Source organism: Micromys minutus, assembly GCF_963924665.1.
Source record: "Micromys minutus genome assembly, chromosome: 23".
In the NCBI taxonomy this organism is placed as follows: domain Eukaryota; kingdom Metazoa; phylum Chordata; class Mammalia; order Rodentia; family Muridae; genus Micromys; species Micromys minutus.
Genome location: NC_137958.1, coordinates 32097602 through 32117174, shown reverse-complemented (window position 1 = coordinate 32117174; position 19573 = coordinate 32097602). Strand labels below are relative to the sequence as shown.

General features: G+C 42.9%; 1 protein-coding gene across 1 annotated transcript in view; it reads left to right on the top strand.

The window, feature by feature from the left end:
* SLC25A13 (solute carrier family 25 member 13) overlaps nucleotides 1-18263 on the top strand; it is a gene marked incomplete at both ends in the record, with an annotated part of 160395 nt that extends 142132 nt beyond the window's left edge. The window contains 4 exon segments of the mRNA XM_080936229.1: nucleotides 7875-8013; nucleotides 17513-17671; nucleotides 17765-17855; nucleotides 18077-18263. Coding sequence (XP_080792355.1) covers nucleotides 7875-8013; nucleotides 17513-17671; nucleotides 17765-17855; nucleotides 18077-18263 — 576 coding nt within the window.
* Between the last annotated feature and the right edge of the window lie 1310 nt (nucleotides 18264-19573).

The window sequence follows — 19573 nt, the reverse complement described above, 5'->3', positions numbered from 1 at the left end:
ATGGAGAGACCTATTACTCCAGCCGCATATGTAGCAGAGGATGGCATTGTCTGGCATCAGTGGAAGGAGAGGCTCTTGGTCCTGTAAAAGCTCATGTAGGGGAATGCCAGGGTATTGAGGTGGGAGTGGTTGGGTGGGAAGGGAAGCATCCTTATAGAAGCAGGGAGAGGGGGGATGGAATGGGGACCAGGAAAGGGACTAACATTTGAAATGTAAATACACAAACTGTCCAATAATAAAATAAATAAATAAATATTAAGCCGGGCATGGTGGTACATACAGGAGGCAGAGATACACAGGTCTCTGAATTTGAGGCTAGCCTGGTCTACATAGTTTCAGACTAAACAGGATTACATGATGAGACCTAGTAGAAAAACAAAAAGAAATTAAGAAATTCTGTCACTATAGCTGTGATGGCATCCTTTCCCAGAATGCATGAGGCATAGATTCAAGCCCTAGTTCTATTTAGAATGAGAAATGGGGGAGATTTACAATACACATAAGGAAAAAGAAACATTGAAACTATGTAATCATGCGGGGTGTGTGTGTGTGTGTGTGTGTGTGTGTGTGTGTGTGTGTGTGTAAAACTACATTATTAATATTAGCTGTAATTAATAGTCATAATGATAAAATGAGGGCTGCTTTTAAGTAGTCTGAAGAATGTGTGTTGGACAGAAGGAAGATAAATTTGCAGAGTATTAAGGTAAACAGAGGAAACAAACAAAAAATATGGTTGCCAAACATGGTTATAGCTAGGAGAAAGAGGAGGAGGGAGGAGAGGACAGTAAAGAAAGGCACATTTCCTCAGGTTGCTGTCCTGCTGCTGATGGGAGGCTAAAGTTCTACATAAAAAAAGAAATATGCAATCCATATGACAGCCCTGTTGACACAGAGCAGCTTACAGTCACACAGGAGCTGAACCAAAGTGTGGTGCTGCTGTATTTTTTTTTTTTTTTTTTTTTTTTTTTTTTTGTATCATTACAATGAAATTAAGAAAACAATGCCACCAAAGTCCCTTGCTTAGAACCACTTGCAAGGCCCTTATAATTTGTATTTAAATCAAGGTCATTGGCTGTTCATTGACACCTTAAGTTGCTGGATGGTTTATTGGTTTTAACAGCAGCACCATCTTCATAGTGGCTCTTGACACTGGGGGAAGTCCCTAGCAAGATCCTGCTCAAATCCAATATTATTACTAAAGTTAGGACAATGCTTTGAAACACACCAGTGCTTTCTTTTGCATGTCACCCCAGTTACCTGTTAGCAGTTTTCTGTTTTACTTGAAGTACATTGCATAATGCCCCACCCCCCTTTAACAAAACTGGGTATGGAGCCTAGAGTAGAGCCCCCCCTCCCCTACTGCCAAGCTGTGCATGGAAGGGTTAATGTCCTGAGGAGAAGCTGAGAGGAATGCTAAGGGATCAAGACATGACACGCTGCCCATTGTTTGCAGCTCCAGATCAAAATATACAATTATGCATGCCAAATAAATTCTAAACCTGTAAGGTTGGAAGAGAGGGTGGCTCTGGCGACAGGTGCCAAAAGCATTAAATAACGTCCTCAGACAAGGTGCACCACTGTTGTCTTGAATACTGTGGGGGTCCCTGTCTGGCATTTCCCCCCCATGCTAGACAATGTGCATTCACTGCTGGAGTCTCTGTTAAGCCCCAGTCCCCCAGACCTGCTGGCTCCTGGTGCCTGACCGGCACAGAGGTGCCTTTGTGAGTGTAATTACCTTTCCCTGTATTAGTAATAGTCTGTTTAGAGCTGTGTTTGCAGGTACTGCTAGAATAAGCAGGAATTAGCATGCAAAAAGACCTGCCCTGTGTCTGACATCTTTATCAGCACCATTCCTTAGGACTTCCTGCCTAAAGTTAGGTTGATGTAGCTTGTGGAATACAACCAGATGAAGGAGCTTTTAAAGGTGTGTTTGTGTGTGTGTGTGTGTGTGTGTGTGTGTGTGTGTGTGTGTGTGTGTGTGTGTGTGTGGTTTCTCATGCCCAGCAGCACTGCTGGTATAAACTTGAATGGATAATTCCAGCAACTTAAGAATTGATTAAAGCTCCTTTGGCCTTTCAAGTTTCCACATCAAAAACACAGGAGGAACACAAAAAAATTATTCTTTTGTTGTGAGGATACAACAACTGTCCAGCATCCTCAAGCTACTAAGGACCCCTGCCAGTTGTGAAATGTGAACCTGAAGTGAGCCTATATTTAAAGATGCTTGCCTTATCTGTAAGTAGCCATGGTGATAGAAAGCATTGGAAAAGTCCAGAATTGGAGTGCAATCGGCTCCAAATTATTTGCATATTAGGTTGCCTGGAAATGCTTCTATATTGCTTCCATCTGTTCCTCAATGAGCCTTTCATTAAAAAAAATAATAATAATAATTTCCCTTCTTCGGAGATAGAGGGTACTTTAGTGATTAGGTTGTATTTTGTGTTTAGTAATTTTCCATATGTGATTTTACTGTGTACCCAGAAAATTCAAGGCCAATCAGAGGATAAAGGAAAAGCCCACCTAGATAACTAGTGAAAAAGAAGCCAGAGACTCTGGGCGTTTTCATACAGGAGCAGAAAAGAATAAGGATTTAAATGGTGTACTCAATGTAATTTATTAACTTTTTAGTGGCCAAAGTTGTGATTTCCGCATTGCTGACGCAGGCTGCAGAGCAACCCAGCACGCCTCTTTGTTGCAGAGTTACCCATGAGAATGACTTGATCACTTAGTAAAGACTTTATTTGGGGCAGGTAGAACTCAAACCAAGCAGCTTCCCCTCTGGAGATTTGGGCTGGGAAATGGGTATTGGCCACAGAGTGAAGAATTTATCAAGCAATCTGTTAGAGAAGTATTTTCTTCACCCCCAGAACCTCCTGAAAGCCCTTTTTAGCATCCTGCTTCCGTTTTCATTGTGTGGGAGCAACAGGTCAGGGATTGCCTAAGGCAGCCCTGCAAATTGGCACCTGCCTTTGTGACTAAGACCTAGAAGGAAGGAGTAGTGGTCCAGAAAAAGGAGGCCTGGGAAATTGAATAGGTTTTGAAGTTACCTCTGCAGGAAGATTGGACTCTGATGCCCTCCCTGGCTGGTCAGGAGAGGCTAAGGTCACCTTCCGACTCAAGCAAACTGATTGGCTGAAAGGAGTCTCTTGCACAGGTCCAGGTTTAGGGAACAATAGAAGTAGGTACCAAAGGAAAGGCAAGGAAACACAATCCTTCTGCCCACATCTGTCCTGCTTGGTTTTTCTGTGACAGGACTGTGACAGGCGTTCATCACGCCTTCCCGCAGCCCCACTCCCTCCTCTGCGCCTGGGTGTCTGAGAATATAAAGTTGTTCCCAGTGCTCAGCACTTGCTCCACAGTAACGGAATGGAGGATCTTCCGTGGCATGTTCTTCCTATCTGAGTAGGTAGAAGAGCAGCGCTGGGCTTCACTTGCATGGCTGGTTCATGCTGCCTATGGAGGTTTTTCCTTCCTGGCCTGTTCCACATCTCATGCATTCTTATACCATTGCCAGTCTACGACCTCTAACACAGCCTAATGTTTGCTTCGGTTTGTATGAACTGTTTGACCACACTGCCTCTTTCTTGGAAGAATACAGCGTACTCCTACTGTGTGTCCATAGTGTTACAAGTGCTAGTCCTACTGTGTGCCATAGTGTTACGGGTACTTTTCTTTCTCTGTGTCTTTCTAAGTTGATTTCTTTATTCATGGCTTCGATCTCCATGCATCTTCTCATGGGGATGCACAATTGTCTCATGCTTTGAAGAAAGGAGGAGATAGTCTGATGTTGGGAGGCAAGGATGCTTCTTGGGGGACTGAGCTGTTTTGCATGTGCCTGTAGTCTTCTTATGTTCCAGAATGTTTTCAGTTCGTAGTCCCAGCCTTATTCATGACCTTTGATCACGTTGAATCTACAAAGCCTGAAACAAACTGATCTTGTTTGTTTTAACTTTAGCATTCCTGTACAAAAAACGACTGTTTTCTGCTTCAGTTTGTTAGTCTCAGACAAATGATGGATACTTTGTTCCAAAAACTAAAATTATGGCTTTGCTTTTGAGAATACTTCTCAAAGAAGCATGTTAGTGCCCTTCTAGACAGCTAACATACTCCTAAGTCTCTTGTGGATCTTTCTAGTTGTGTTCCCTCCTGCTGACGTCACCAAAGCAAAAGCCACTGGCATCAAGAACATGCCTGGCACCCCCAGATTTTGCTAGAGGCGTTTTACAAATTAAACCAGGTAGCCATCCCCGATCTCTGGTTTCTTCCGATCTGAAGCAGGCAACACCAGCACCGACATGGGCGGGTAGGTATGAGAACTCAGAACAGTACTGGGAAGATGTAGACAGTGTGGAGCCATGTGGAATCTGTGCCTGTCCGTCTTCTCCTTCAAAGATGCTCAATAGAGACGGTTGTGTTTGTGGGGTTAAATGAATGAAGAGATGGTATTTAAAAGGTCAGCGTCCCCAGCAGAGCTATCATCAGAGAAGGTGAGGAGCGACAGGGGCAATGGTGGCAGCCCAGATGAATGGAGCATTGACAGACTGTGGCTGACAGGAATTAGGTTTATCAGTGTGAGGCACCAGGAGGAGCATAGCTTTGAAAGGGGTGGGAACACAGGAACCTACTTGCGGGATACCCCAAACCAAGGTGAGTTGTAAGAGGGCTAAAGGAGCAAGTAAAATACAATTATAGACAGCACAACTGAAGGACAGAGGACGCACTACGTCATTCCTGACCAAAACAAGCCAAAGCCATGCACTGTGGGTTTAAGGAGTAACGTCAGCATGGCGTGAGCTATGGAGTTGTTGTTTCTGTTCCTGCTGACTGTGCTCTAAAACATTTACTGTGTTTGCCCTGGTGATCTCCCAAGTGGCAACAATGGACCCCAGATTAAATTTATAGGTTTTTAAATACACATAATATCCGATAGCCGAATTTCTCTGGAGAGAAATTTAGTTTCCTTAGGAGAAACTATTATTAACATTAGCTAGACATATAGTAAAAAGAAAAATTTGTAGAAAGAAATATATCAATTAAGAAATCCTCGTGATTTATTTCATGAGTAATGGGAGGTGATTTTTACTATAGGGAGGGAGTCGTACTTAAGTGACTTTTGTTGGCATCTCATATTTGCTGTGTTTTCTCACAGACAGCATGTATTTGTGGACAGATAACCAGAACTCATGGGAAAATCTGAGGCAAGAATCAGACTGAAGGAGGAAAGAAAAACCTAAAAGGGAGTGACTAATTCCCTGGGATTATTTAGAGAACACATCATAACAGAAGCACTGAGTGATCCATGTAGCTATCAATAGATACTCACACCACACTTTCCTGCAGTGCTCTCCCAAAAGCTGAGATCTGGAAGTCAAAAATCTCAGCATCTTCAGGTTTACACTCGTCTGCAGTTATCCTAAGATGGTATTGGAACATGACCTTTGTAAGACCCCAATTGAGTCTTATCTATTTGAGGCTCCCATGAGTGCGATGAGAGATCAGGGATCAATGCACAAACAAGAGTTTTATTAGTCCATTGCACTGGGGTAGCCTACACCCAGAGGAGAGGCAACCCAAAGCCCTCCATCAGTATAGTTTTTATATACTTAGTAATGAGTGGGCAACAGTGATGGTGATTAGGCATTGATGAGTTTAGTTGACTTTTAAATTGATTGGCTGCTGCTCACATGGGTTGCATCTCAGGACCTATGCCCTACATTCCAGGGCTGCCCAGATAAGACACTTCTCCCTGGGAAGGAGTGCTGTTTGGTGCCTGCCTGGGTCACATATTAAGGCTCTTCCCCTATATTTCAGGGGCTGCCCAGGTAAGGTTGAAGCTCTCCTTCCTGGAGGGTGAGACTGCAAAAGCCCTCAGTGGAAGAGGGGAGCTCTAAGACCCTCAGTGGGAGGGCACAGCTGTAAGGAAGGTATCGTAGGGTTTCTGTTCCTGCACAAACATGATCAAGAAGCAAGTTGGGGAGGAAAGGATTTATTCAGCTTACATTTCCACATGCTGTTTATCATGAAGGGAAGTCAGGACTGGAACTCAAGCAGGTCAGGAAACAGGAGCTAAGGCAGAGGTCATAGAGGGATGTCACTTACTGGCTTGCTTCCTCTGGCTTGCTCAGCTTGCTTTATTATAGAACCCAGGTCTACCAGCCCAGGGATGGCACCACCCACAGTGGGCTGGGCCCTCCCCCCTTGATCACTAGTTGAGAAAATGCCTTACAGCTGGATCTCATGTAGGCCTTTCCTCAACTGAGGCTCCTTTCTCTGTGAAAACTCCAGCCTGTGTCAAATTGACACAAAACCAACCAGTACAGAGGGTGTGAGACTGTAAAAGCTCTTAGGGTCCCTCATGTTCAGATAGGCAGCTAATAGATAAACATCCAGGGCATCCGGTTTTGTGTGGTATGAAAAAAGGACTTAATGGGGCTTTTGAATATTTTCTATTAAGCATCTAACAGTTTGGAGAGTAAAGGCCAATTTGCTTGAGCTGACTGGCAACACAGTACCTGAGGAGGGCCAGGTACTGTGTTTCTAATACCTTCATGCAGAATGAGCACATAACGTCTCTATGGGTCAGTCAAAGGAGAAATATCCAGTCACATCTGGACAGAATCCAGATTCCAAGCTTTTGTTCTGGTTGGAAGGTTGAGCTAAACTAGGATTAAATTCAATAGGATTAGGTATAAAGTTCCACTTGTATTACTTGTGTAAGACAACTAATTAAGTCGCAGTAGACCTGGGCTAACAACAGTTTCTGTGAAGAAAAGACTGAAGGCTTTATATATACCCTGAGATCTCAGTTGGAGTCCTGCGTTTGGTAGGGAAAGTCGGTTAACAGTGAGTGACAGCAGTGGCATAGAGAAAGCTGTGACAATCGGGAACCAGCATCATACAGAAGCCCTCCCTCGAGACTGCACAACCACACCTCACTGGATGCAGCTCGATCTGTTGTTTCTGGATGGATTCGTTATTTTCTTTTGTGAATCTTTATAATTGGTGGAAATGTGGAGCATTAGAAATCAATGAAAGAAACAGTATTAAATGGTTAAGTGTTGAAAAGGTAATTTCCTTCCCACTCAGCCTGCTTAAGAGTCAGCGTATGTGTTGTAGCTTATGTTGTAACACCACCGTTTATTCTGGGCATAATCAGTGCATGGGGGCCTCAGTATGGCATGATTTTGGCATCAGAAATTATTTATGGAAAGCTTCACTTCTGAAGTTAATTGTTCTAAGTTGAGCTCTTAAATGTGTCAGAATTATGGTAAATATTTTAGGGTAGGCATTCATCAATATTTCATAAACTCTAATCAAGGAAAAGAATCCAAGAACTCTCTAAACAGATATATTTTTATGGACATGTAATCTTTTTTTTCTGGGAAAGGCTCCAACACTTTCATCAGATTCTCAAATAATGCAGAAATTGGACTTCTTTCATTGTACCTCCATAGCTTGTCTCTCTCCTGTATAAACAGAGAAGTACCTTCATGGTTGCCTCCTGCCTTACTGTGAGACCCTCCAACAAATCTTAACCGAAATGCCAACCACTTCCACCCATTGAGACTTGAAAAGAGTCACAGGCAGAGTTCCAAAATTGTTTTAAATGAAAGCTCGGCCTTAGAGTGACCTCGAACTCCCTTTTCCCATGTCCTCACATGCTGTGACAAAGCTAGTTGTGTTTGGAAGAACAAGACTTGGGCTTGTTGCTTGGAGTACTTGGGTTGCGTTTTACTGTCCCCCCTCTCAGTGTGTGAGTACAGATCTGGTCTTCTCCAGGAATATTTTGTTCTGAGGTAAGTTCCAAGGAAGCCTGACCTTCTCAATGGGATGTGTGTTTAATGTGGTTTTTCTTCTCCTTGCAAACCTCACAGGGTGCCAAAGCATGCTTTCTGCGGGACATTCCTTTCTCCGCCATCTACTTCCCTTGCTATGCCCATGTGAAAGCCTCCTTTGCAAATGAAGACGGGCAGGTCAGCCCTGGAAGCCTGCTCTTAGCCGGTGCTATTGCTGGTAAGTCTTATCCACACAGCAGTGTGTTTCCCATCATCCACCTCCCAACCCTCCGGGATCTAGCCCAACTCCACCCATGTTACAGAAACAGAATTTTTTTTTTTTCTGTCAGTTTTCAACTAAGTCCACATGACTTTCTTTGAATAGCTTCTAGAAGTCATAAAGAAATCAATTTGTATATTGCCACATTAGATTATTAAATGAACTTTAGCTTTTAGAAAGCGTCTGTTGGTGATTGGTGGATTTTTATTTATGTCTTTGTTCCTTTAGTTTCTGTGGTACTGATAGATTCTAATTCAGATTCTATATTATTTCATAATTCCACTTTGTAATACAAAAGTAAAATTAAAAGTTGACCTGAACTTTAGATGCTCATGCCCTAGAGGTTATCTAGACAAATGGTTACATTTAAGCCTGTCCAGAAAGCAAAAGTTATTACTGTATAGTTGGAAGAAGGGTAATAAAACTAGAAGTAACTAACATGATTAGATGTATTTCTTGAAGTGGCTGCCAGGTCAGAGGCTAAATGTATTTAAAGTGAATTCTAGAAGTGACTGGCTTCTGTCTTTAGAGCTGTGCTGGGATAATTAGGAATATTACACACACAAAAAGGGGGGGGGGGGTTGCCTTAACCCCTGAGCCATCTAACCAGCCTCTTTCTTTTTGCCTACTTGAGTGTGTCTGTGTTTGTGCCCCGTCTCATCGGCATCGTTGACTGTTGTAGGGTGGTGGCTTGCGGCATGTGCTGTGGGATCTGACTGCATGGGCCAGATTCATCTTCCCACTTAGACCTCTGTGACTCACAGGAGCCAATGGCTCCCTCTTGGCCCACTTCTTCCAATTTTGGGATAAATGGAGTCTTAACTTCACTAAAGAATTCTGTGGAATGAAAAGACAAAGATTTAAAGGGGTTGACATCATGTCAGTGTTGAGAAATGTTCGACTGCAATGATTTTTCTTATGTGTATAATTTTAAACTCTTTAAACATAGTTTTAACTGCTGGATAATCATACCCTCATTTTTTCATTATAATTTTTGAGATTATAAGTGTATTGTTTCCCTTCTCTCCCTGCAGTCCTTCCTAGTCTTGGTTGTCACCCCTCCTTTTCAAACTGATGGCTTCTTTTACTCTAATGGTTGTCACACCAGTGTGTGTTCAACCTGCTCAGTCTCTATGATGTTATATTATGTGTGTGCTTTCAGAGTTAAGCATTTGGTATTAGATAGTTAATTGGCATGCCCTTTCTAGGGAAGACTTATTTTTCTTGCTTTCAGCATTCTTTAGGTGTCTCTAGTTTTGTATGTTTTGTTCTGTTTTAAATGGGATTGCAGTAAATATTAAATGGAGGCCTAACCTTTAACCCACCCATCTACCCCACCCCCCACCTCATGGTCTCACTCCACGGACGCCACTCTGGAGTGGAGCTGAGCACACCGACTTACTTATGGTCACATGGTCCTCAAGCTTTACTCTCTACATGATTCCCTTCCCAGGCAGTTCACTCCACTCACTCTGTTACTTCTGTCCCAGGTGGATGCGACCGCCCCAGCATGTTTCTTGACCCCACCGCCCAGCACAAACAGCCCAAAGCCCGGTAACTTTTTGTACAGGTTTATATATTAAATTCTCAATCCACAAACCCTCTATACAATAAGATTATATTCAAATGGACAAAGATACAAACTGCCCCTTTATAAGAGATAAAAGACCTATAACATCCCTTAAGAATATTCATATTTAACAATCATCAATTACAGCCACCAGGATCTAGGTCTGCTTTCTCCAGCTCCCTCTTGATTCTTTTGCAATTCCTCTCCTGCCTCCACTTCCGCTCATCGACCTTTCCCCGCCTCTCTCTCCTGTCCAATCATGTATCACCTTAATGTAATTCTACACATCCCTGTTATTAAGACTTCTAGGTGACACAGTATCACAGCAAACTTCATGTTTATCTGGCTCCCACAATCTATCTGCCACTCTTCCACAAATATCTCTGAGCCTCAGATACGGAAACCATATTGTAGATGTAGCCATTGAGACTATGGTCCACACTCTACATTTTGACCAGTTGTGGTTTCCGTAATGGTCTTTGTTGGAAAGAGACATTTACCTGAGAGGGCTCACAAAACTACAGTTGTCTGTGGGTACAAGGAGACATATTTAGAATGTAGTTAGGAGTTACGCTTGTTTACTAAACTGGCATTTGTAGGTTCTCCTCCAAGATTTATGACTTTCCTAGTCCTGGGTAGTTGGCTAGGTTCCCAGCAGAAGGCATGATTCCATTTCTTATTGACCAGGCCTTAAGTCCAATTAGAAAACTGTTGGTTACCACCAAGGTATATGTACCACATTGCACCTTTAGTGTTGTTATATCATACCAGTTGTTATGTTCAGAAGCATGATAGTTGGGTAGGACTCTTGGTTTCTGCTCTCCTTTGGGAACCTGTATGGTGCCTTGGTACCATGAATGATGGTCCACAGAAAGAAGGCTTTGAGATCATGTCGCAATTCTGGTCCTCTTGGTCCTCTGTCTGAAGTGGATGGTATCTGCAGCTATAGAAACTTTCTTCCCTAGGTGGCACCAACAATAGCCTATAACATTTGGGATTCTCTTAGATAACACTGACCAGCAACTCAAAAGAGGGTGTTTCATGTTAAGGTTCTTATTAAATACCGTATGTCTCCTGGGGATGGCATTATCAACCCAGAAATTTTCATTCAAACTCTTTGTGAATGTGTATACACATGCTTAAATATGTCACAAGTATCTTTAAGTAGATAGCTAATAGTATGACTCCTTATTATCTTACTGTCCTCCCTCCTTCTGTGCTTATCTCCCTCCCCTCTTGTTAAAAGTTGCCCAAGTTTGCACATCTGTGTCCCTCTTTACTTTTCTAGTTTTTATATACTCTCTTCTGAAGATTTGGAGCTAAGAGCATCAGATGAGAGGAAACGTAATAGTTGGCTCTCTTTGTGTAGGCTAAACCACTCAGTATGTTCATTCCTTCCTGGTTCCACCTTTTTACCTGCACATTTTACATTATCATTTTTTTTCTTTGCAGCTGAATAGTAGATAGATAGATAGATGGATGGATGGATGGATGAATGGATAGATGGATGGATGGATGGATGGATAGGTTGGTGGGTGGGTGGGTGGGTGGGTGGATGGATGGATAGATGGATGGATGACATAGATGAGTAGGAGTTATGTAATGGATGGATGGAAAGAAGGAAGGAAGGAAAGAAAGAAAGAAAGAAAGAAAGAAAGAAAGAAAGAAAGAAAGAAAGAAAGAAAGAAAACCTATTGTAATGCCATACAGGCTGCAGTTAAGCTACTCCAACAATGTCTGTCCGTGAAGAGAAAATTCAAGAATCCAGTAGTCGCTCCATCCACAATGATAGATGCCTCAGCTGGCCTTCAAAATATGCTGGAACCCCCAAAGAAGTGGGCTCTGAAGCTGGTGAGCAAATGTATGGGCTAGCAAGGTAAGGGCAAGCAGGCAGAGAGCAAAAGCTTCTTTCTTCTAGTCTTAATATAGACTACGAGCAGAAGGTATGGACCACATTAAAGGCGTGTCTTCCGAGCGCAAGACCTGGATCAAAGATGTGTGTCCTCCTACCTCAAAGGCCCAGAATTGAAGTGGGTTCACCCACTCCACACTAAGTAAAACAAACAAACAATCAAACAAAAAAACCTCTCAGGTCTTCCCTCCATTTCTGGATTGTAGTTCATTCCAGATTAGTCATGGAAACAACCAACAACGGCAATCACATCTATTGTGTCTATGTGCTGCATGAGTGATCCCCAAGGAAACACAAACATAAAGCTGATAGAAGTAAAGAGGACAATCCAGGATTTTAAAATAGAATTCGATAAAGAGATAGCAACCTATAGTTCTTAATCATAGACACCCAGAACTGTCCAAATTACTGAAAGTCTTATATAAGTGATTTTTATCAATACAGTGCAAATCTTTAGGTTTAAACGCTTTACCCTGACTTGGATTAGATTTCCTTTGGGGGGAAATAGATCCTGGGAACTGAAGTTACAGGTAGAAAGTATGATTGTGTTTTGGGTTATTTGTTTGGTTTTTTTTTGTTTGTTTTGTTTTTTGTTTTTGTCGTTTCTGTTGATTTGGTTTGGTTTGGTTTGGTTTGGTTTGGTTTGGTTTGGTTTGGTTTGGTTTGGTTTTGACATGAAACCACAGTAGTCTCCATGTTCTGGAGGCTTTACCACCTCTGTGCTGGCCTTTTAGCTCCACAGCCATCCCGTCCCCTGGGCACTCACCTGCTGAGCTAGTCAGGGTTACACTTGCTGTGTTGAAACACCACAACCTAAAACTCTGTTTGCCTTACACTTCCACGGCACTTTTCATTCCTGAAGGCTGTCAGGGTAGGAACTTAAACATGGTGAGAGCCTGGAGGCAGGAGCTGAAGCAGAGGCCATAGAGGGGTGCTGCTCACTGGCTCGCTCCTTTGTGGCTTGCTCAGCCTGCTGTCTTATAGAACCCAGGACCACCAGCCTATGGATGGCACCACCCACAGTGAGCTGAGACCTTGTCCATCAATCACCAATTAAGAAAATGTTCCCAGGGGCTTGCCTATGTCCAGTATTAAGGACATGTACTTATGGTATGTTTTGGGGTGCAGGTCAGGAGCAGTTTTGGGGGTGTCTGTGTTTTGGGGTCTGTTTCAAAATCATCGGAGGGCATAGGAGGGGAGAACTGCTGATACAGAAGATTTGATAATTAAACAACTCAGTTCTTGCCTTCTTGAGACTATAAAGTAGTGGAGACAGGGTAGCGAAGTGCACATCTTCATAAAGCTTCCTTCCCGAGTGTATTAAACTGCTAGAAAATACAGCAGCGCCTGTACTCAGAAAATAACCACTCTGTGTCTGAAATTGATGATTCCACAGGCCAAAACTGGCAGGAAAAAAAAAAAAAAAAACTATTGCTATTGTAGAGTATAAGAGGAGACTCTTGACCTAAGTAAACAGAGAAGAATGTATTCTAAAAGCAGGAAGCCAGCAAGCTGCCTTTCTGGACGCATAGCCAGCCTGGCCTCTCCCCGTGTCACCTCGAGCTTTAAGCAACATTTGTCTGTAAGTTACAAACGCTGAACTGTATCATCAGAGAATGGGCCATTGGCCCAGTAACTTGTGTGGAACTTATGAAAAGCAGGACAGGGCTTAAGTTCATGTCAGACCTTAACCACAGGTGCAGCAAAGCATAAATTAACAGCTTTCTCCCAGCGGAGTAGAACCTGAAGTACTCTCGCCGCACAGTTCAGCTGGCTGTCTACCCATCAGCATTTGGGAAAGCTTAGGTCTGCCCTGTAGTCTGCCTTAGCCCCTTTAGCACAGAGTGCTCACCCATCCTAAAGGCGATGGGGAAGCAGACCTAGAGTAGGCAGATGCCGCCCAGGGCTGAGCGTAGTAGCCTTTTATGTGATCCCGGGTACCGGTAGACAGAAAGCCATCCTGAAACAGGAAAGGGCAGCAAAGAATGGGAACTGAAAAATTACAGAGAAAATGGTAATTTAGGGACCACAGGGGCACTTTGCAGGAACTGTAATTGGAAGCTTGGAAGTGGGGATTCTTTTTAATCTTACTTTTTAATTCTAAAATAAAAGTAAGCACGCAGGAAGTTGTAAAAAACAATATAGTAATCTTTCACCCACACTTCCTCAGAACGTTGTATCCTTCATAACCATTGGACAAAGTCAAAAATCAGCAAATTGACATGTAACACATGTCAGAGTTCTGTGGCATTTTTAATTTATTTTATGTGTTTATCTGAGGATGGACCCAAGGTTTGGGCACAATGATTACTTGATTAAGTTAAGACAGTTTTTCATTAGGAAGACTGAGGCTAACCTTTGTAGACAAAACTGGCCTTGAGTGGTTTTTTTTGTTTTGTTTTGTTTTTTAATTAGTGAATGATTGTCGAAATTAAAAATCTCTATGGTTCTGAATGATAAAGCAGACATGATCAAAGAAAACCAATCTAGGCCATATTTAATGGTACTTACTCAGTACTCAGGAAGCTAAGGCAGGAGAGTTAAGAGTCTGAGGACAGTGTCGGTGCCACAGTTAAGAACCAGAGCTAAGTAAAGAATCAGGAAAAAGAGAAAAAGGTTTTTAGGAAATAAAGACATAGTAACGATCACTGCCTAGAATTGTGGCATAAAAACACATAGATGGAAAGTCAGAATGGAAGGGGCTCATAACATAGCTACAGTCTCTTTAAAAGATGTTCCCTTGATGTCAGAATCAGGAAGGAGGACAGAAACAGGTGAGTAAAAGAAGATGAGTTTCTAGTCTGAAACAATACCTCCCGTTGCCCAGGACATGAGGTGTGGACCACAGCGCTGCGGTAGCATCCGAAGGGAGGACAGAGCCTGCATCTGCTCTGCTTGCAAGGATTCCCTTCTCTGCAGCCAGATTAGGGGTGCATTTCAGACCGACACCATGGGGTACTCTGAAGCAGCACTGACAGGGAAAATTTCGAGCTGGGAAAGTGAAAGCCTTGGAGCTCTCCAAATTGTCTCTGACACTAGGGCTTGTACTTACCTTGCAAGAAGAGCTGCTGGGGACACATGGAGGGAAGGAAGGGGCCAGAACGAAAGTGACTCACCTCACTTTGCCGAAAGGGGATGTAAGCATATTAGAGTCATGCCCCTGTGGTAGATACATATGTGCCACAGCTATGTACATGACTATGTATATCTAGTGGGAAAATGGAGGTCAAACAGGAAGTAACTGGACGTGGAGGCTGTAGACACATACACAGGACATGAGGACCCAGTCCAGTAGCCCCAATCATAGGAAACGGATCTAGTGGAAACTGGTGCTTTCAGTTCAGCTTTACAGTGAAGTATGTATAAACAACCTGAGATTTTTCTCCTTTTTTTTTTCCCCGTTCAGTTTTTTTTAAGACGGGATTTCTTTGTGTAGCCCTGGATGTTCTAGAATTCACTTTGTAGACCACACTGGCCTGGAACTCAGAGATCTGCCTGCCTCTACCTCGTGAGTTCTGGGATTAAAGGAGTGAGCCATCACTGCCCGGCTGATTTTCCTCCTTCTTAATGAGTAGCTTTATCACATTACTGTCAGTCACCAACCTAGTAGGTTGATCATATTGCTAATAGCCAAAAAGTATTGGAAAGCCTCAGTCTTGACCTAAAATAAATATGTACTAACCTTTAAGCCTTAAATAGAGAAGACACAGAGTTATCAATCCTGATACAATACTTATAAAAATTAACGTCTCAGTGTCAGAAGCTGTCTGAGCTCACCAACTCAAGTTTTCTTCTTGCTCTGGGTGATCCTCTGCAGTTGCAGGCTCGGTTAGAAGTCCCACAGTTGCTTTTATCAGCTGCTGAGCACCTAGTGTCATTTCTGTTGCTGGGGGGATGGGCAGCCCCCGGGGCCATGTATGCATGAATCTTGTCCATAATGAATCAAGCATGCTGCCTGTACTCTCCCTGTGAGGACAGAGACCTTCCTATCTGCTGGTCTCTTCTTCCACGCTCAAGCCATTTCATCAAAGTGGCTTCAGGCATTTCAAAGCAGAGAATGACCTGGCAAATTGATTCATAATCTTTGCCCACTCAGGTTTGGAAAATCAGTAGCTGTGAGGTGACCAAACCCTGTGCAGGATCTTTGACTAGGCTGGCCAATGTTGACCTGAGTTTTCCAGGTTTAATGTCAACCCCACTCCCCCTACACACACCCCATAAAAGTCTACACGACATGTCTGTAACAGTTCTGAGAGCCTAGATCTCATCCATTAGGGGGTGTGGAGGCTGCCGAGGAGATGGCTGGGCTTGTGATTGGGTTATAGGATTTCCAGTTTGCACAAGCACCCAAAACACACATACATCAATCTGCTCTGCCAGGCATCTTACTAAGAAGTTTATGTTTCTTTTAGCATTTCATTTAGGCATTTTTATTCTGGTTGCATGTGTTCCCATACTCTCCCCTCTTCCCCAGCATTTTCTCATGACCAGGAAATGCATCCGAAAAGTACCTTTGTGGGAAAAGAGCATGTCCTTCCTTACTGCCCCACCCTCCACCCCGTGTCTTTCACGGAGCCACGTGACCACCCTGCAGCGTGGTTAGAGGACTTCATTTCCTGTCTAGAGGAGACTCTCTTCTGAACTCTCTCTAAACCAGGAAGTAAAGCAAAATGGCCAGTGCGAACAAAGAGCGGGTTTCTAAGCATCTTTCATGTTTCCTTGTATTGTGTCAGAAGGTAAATTTCTGGCTTAAAATGACAGTAATCCCTCCAAGATAATAGGAGCCCAGTGCTTCTTAGAGGAAGGCTGTCTAGAAAGAGAGCTTCGCATATGTAAAAGGCAGTATTTGGGTAATGACTATTCCTAAGAATGAGGGTTAGAGGAATTGAGTGGAGATAAAGGCAGAGAGATTCTCACACCACTCTTCTGCTAGAAATGGGAGCATGCAGTTCACAGTTACAACCTCCCGCTACACACACACACAAACACACACACACACACACACACACACACTCGAAATGTGACTTTAAAACTGTCTGTTGAAGGATGAGATGCAGTTCTAAGCCAGACCATGTTGGTTTGGACAGAAATTCTTACAGAATTATTAAGCCTTAAAAAAAGCAAAGGAGATTTATGCATCTGCATCTGACCAGTTTGGTTTGGAATAGGTTCATAGTGGAAAAGTAATAAAACCGTAAGAGACTGTCTTCTGAATGGTCTCCATTTTAAAACTCTCAGCATGGGCTGCCCCATTTTTGGATAAAAATGACTAAAAAAAAATTTACTGTTGGTAATTTTGGGAGGAACTTGTTGTTGGGAGGGTTTGTCATTGTTGTTGTTGTTGTTGTTGTTGTTGTTGTTGACCTCCTTTATCTATTACCAGACAGTATACATTTTTAGCTTTCTGTTTTACAGTTTTCTTGATACATGAATTTTGGGAGAAGGATGCGTTTGGGAGTCACAAATAGGTTCCCCGTGTTTGGTTAGCTATCGGTACAGCCTTTTGGAGAGAGAAGCTGGGGTTTTGGAGTGCAGGGTGGCTGGCTGTGTGAGGAAAAGCAGCGTCCTGTGGCTGCCAGCAGCCAGGAAACCATGAAGAGGAAACCTATAATAAGGGTCGCCTCTGAAAAAATCAGACCTAATAACTTCGGAAGGTTCTGATTTCAACAGGAAAGAAAAAAAATTTTTTTGAAAACCACTTTTTTTCTGTTTGTTCTCAACCACTTGAAATAGTGTTACGGATAAATAATTACTTAAAAATCTTTATGTATCTAAGAATAGAAAGAACAAATGAAGGTTGGGGGGGGGATCTTACAGAAAGAACTGTCATGTTGTGCTTTCCAGAGAACAGCAAAATGGGCATTTTATGGCACTGGCTGCTTAACTTTCTTTCCACGGCCAGCGGTTCAAAGCACAGTTATTTTTATATAGTGAGAATGTGAGTGGTCTGAGATGGTGTTGTGTCTCGCCACCAGGGATGCCTGCAGCATCTTTAGTGACCCCTGCTGATGTTATCAAGACGAGATTACAGGTGGCTGCCCGGGCTGGCCAAACCACTTACAGCGGTGTGACGGATTGCTTCAGAAAGATACTTCGGGAAGAAGGCCCCAAAGCGTTGTGGAAAGGAGCTGGTGGTACGGAAGTAATTGGTTCTTAACTAACCCTTTGGTATCAGGGGAATCTCTTAAAACTCTAATGATGCCTGTTCTTTTCCATCCTGACTGTAGCACGTGTCTTCCGCTCCTCGCCCCAGTTTGGTGTCACCTTGCTCACTTATGAGTTGCTGCAGCGATGGTTCTACGTGGATTTTGGAGGCGTGTAAGTGTCACTGGGAATGCACTGTTAGATATCCGCAGCCGCTAATGCTCCGTCCTCGTTGAGAAACGTGCTGGGGTTTGCCCACCTCCTATGACAGTGTCCCAGGGAGCACACAGTCGCCGGGAGCGCAATCATTGTTTCACGTTGCATGGTTTTATCAGTTTCTACTGGCATTTTTCAAGACAGTCCGTTGATCCCCCCCCCCTTTATTTTCTTCATAGGAAGCCCGTAGGATCTGAGCCGGTTCCTAAATCCCGGATTACGCTGCCGGCTCCCAATCCCGACCACGTAGGAGGCTACAAGCTGGCAGTTGCAACTTTTGCAGGGATTGAAAACAAGTTTGGACTTTACCTACCTCTCTTTAAGCCATCAGCATCTACCTCAAAAGTGACTGGTGTGGGCTCATAGGGGGGACTGACGTGGATGTGGCTGTAAGGTGATTGGAACCACAGTAAGCCTCATCTGGGTTGGAAGCGTGGCTCCGCCCCTTCCGCATCTGCTCCCTTTAAATTCAGGTCAATGCTTCTTATATTAAATGCAATCATTCATTTTCCTGGATGTTTTTGTAGCAAGATCATGTGGAATTATTTCTAATTATTCTTTGGCACGCTGCCCACAACCTGTGTTTGTACCTTTTAAATACTGGGATTTGGTCAATACTAACTTGATCTGGAGTAAGTCTGAGGGGAAATTAGGGAGGTCTCCTACCTGGATGATGGTCTCACTGATGCTACTTAAAGGCAGCCACGATTTCCAAAAAGAGTTCTGAGTGTGTTTAAAGTAGTAGAAAGCTAGGTATATATTTATAAAAATGGAAAACACTGGAAGGGAAAACATCCAAATATCTAGCCTGGACTTAAATTTTAAACATGCACAAATTTAGCCTCTGGATTATATTATGAAGATTTTATGTGAAACATGTTTTTTCATAATGAAAACCATATTGAGGATGTTTAGCAATCATGTTCTCTTACTGCACAAGTCTACTAGGGAAAAGTTTTGAATGTTAAGGAAGTGCTTTTTGGCCTTTTTATTACAGATACAGAAGAAACACAATTCTACTCCTGAGCATACTGATTTGGGATAAATATGTATATGATGAACACATGCTGATTCCAATCTTCAGATACACTGTAAGAATAATGTGCCCCTTTTTGCTGGTAACCACCCTCCCCAAATCCCAAGGGTTGGCACCCATTTGCCTTTAAAATCAACTTTATCTCCAATCATGTCAGACAGATGTCTTCTAAGTTTATATTTAGTTTGGGGTGCCTTGTGTCATGGTCAGAAGCTTTGTGTGTCTGTGATGGGAAAAATAAAACTATTTTTAAAGCTACTGATTTCACTGTATTGTGTGCTTCTGTGATGAATGGCAATATATATATATTGTCATTAATGGTTCTTACTCTTCTTGCCATGTTTGGGGATATTGTGTTCCCATTGAAGCTGGCTTTCAAAGTAATGTGTGGGCTCATTGTCATGGTTCAGAATGAGGAGGAGAGGATATATTTCACTCTCTGTAAGGAAAAACTGCTGAGCTGATACACTCACCCTAACCATCTTTAAGACTTAAGATAATGTGCAGTGTGTGTGTGTGTGTGTGTGTGTGTGTGTGTGTGTGTGTGTGTGTTTGGGAAGCATATGTGCTCATAGGAGTATGTTTATCTGTAAGTGCTTAGGCATGAGAGCACATGCGTGCACATATGTTTAGAAACCAG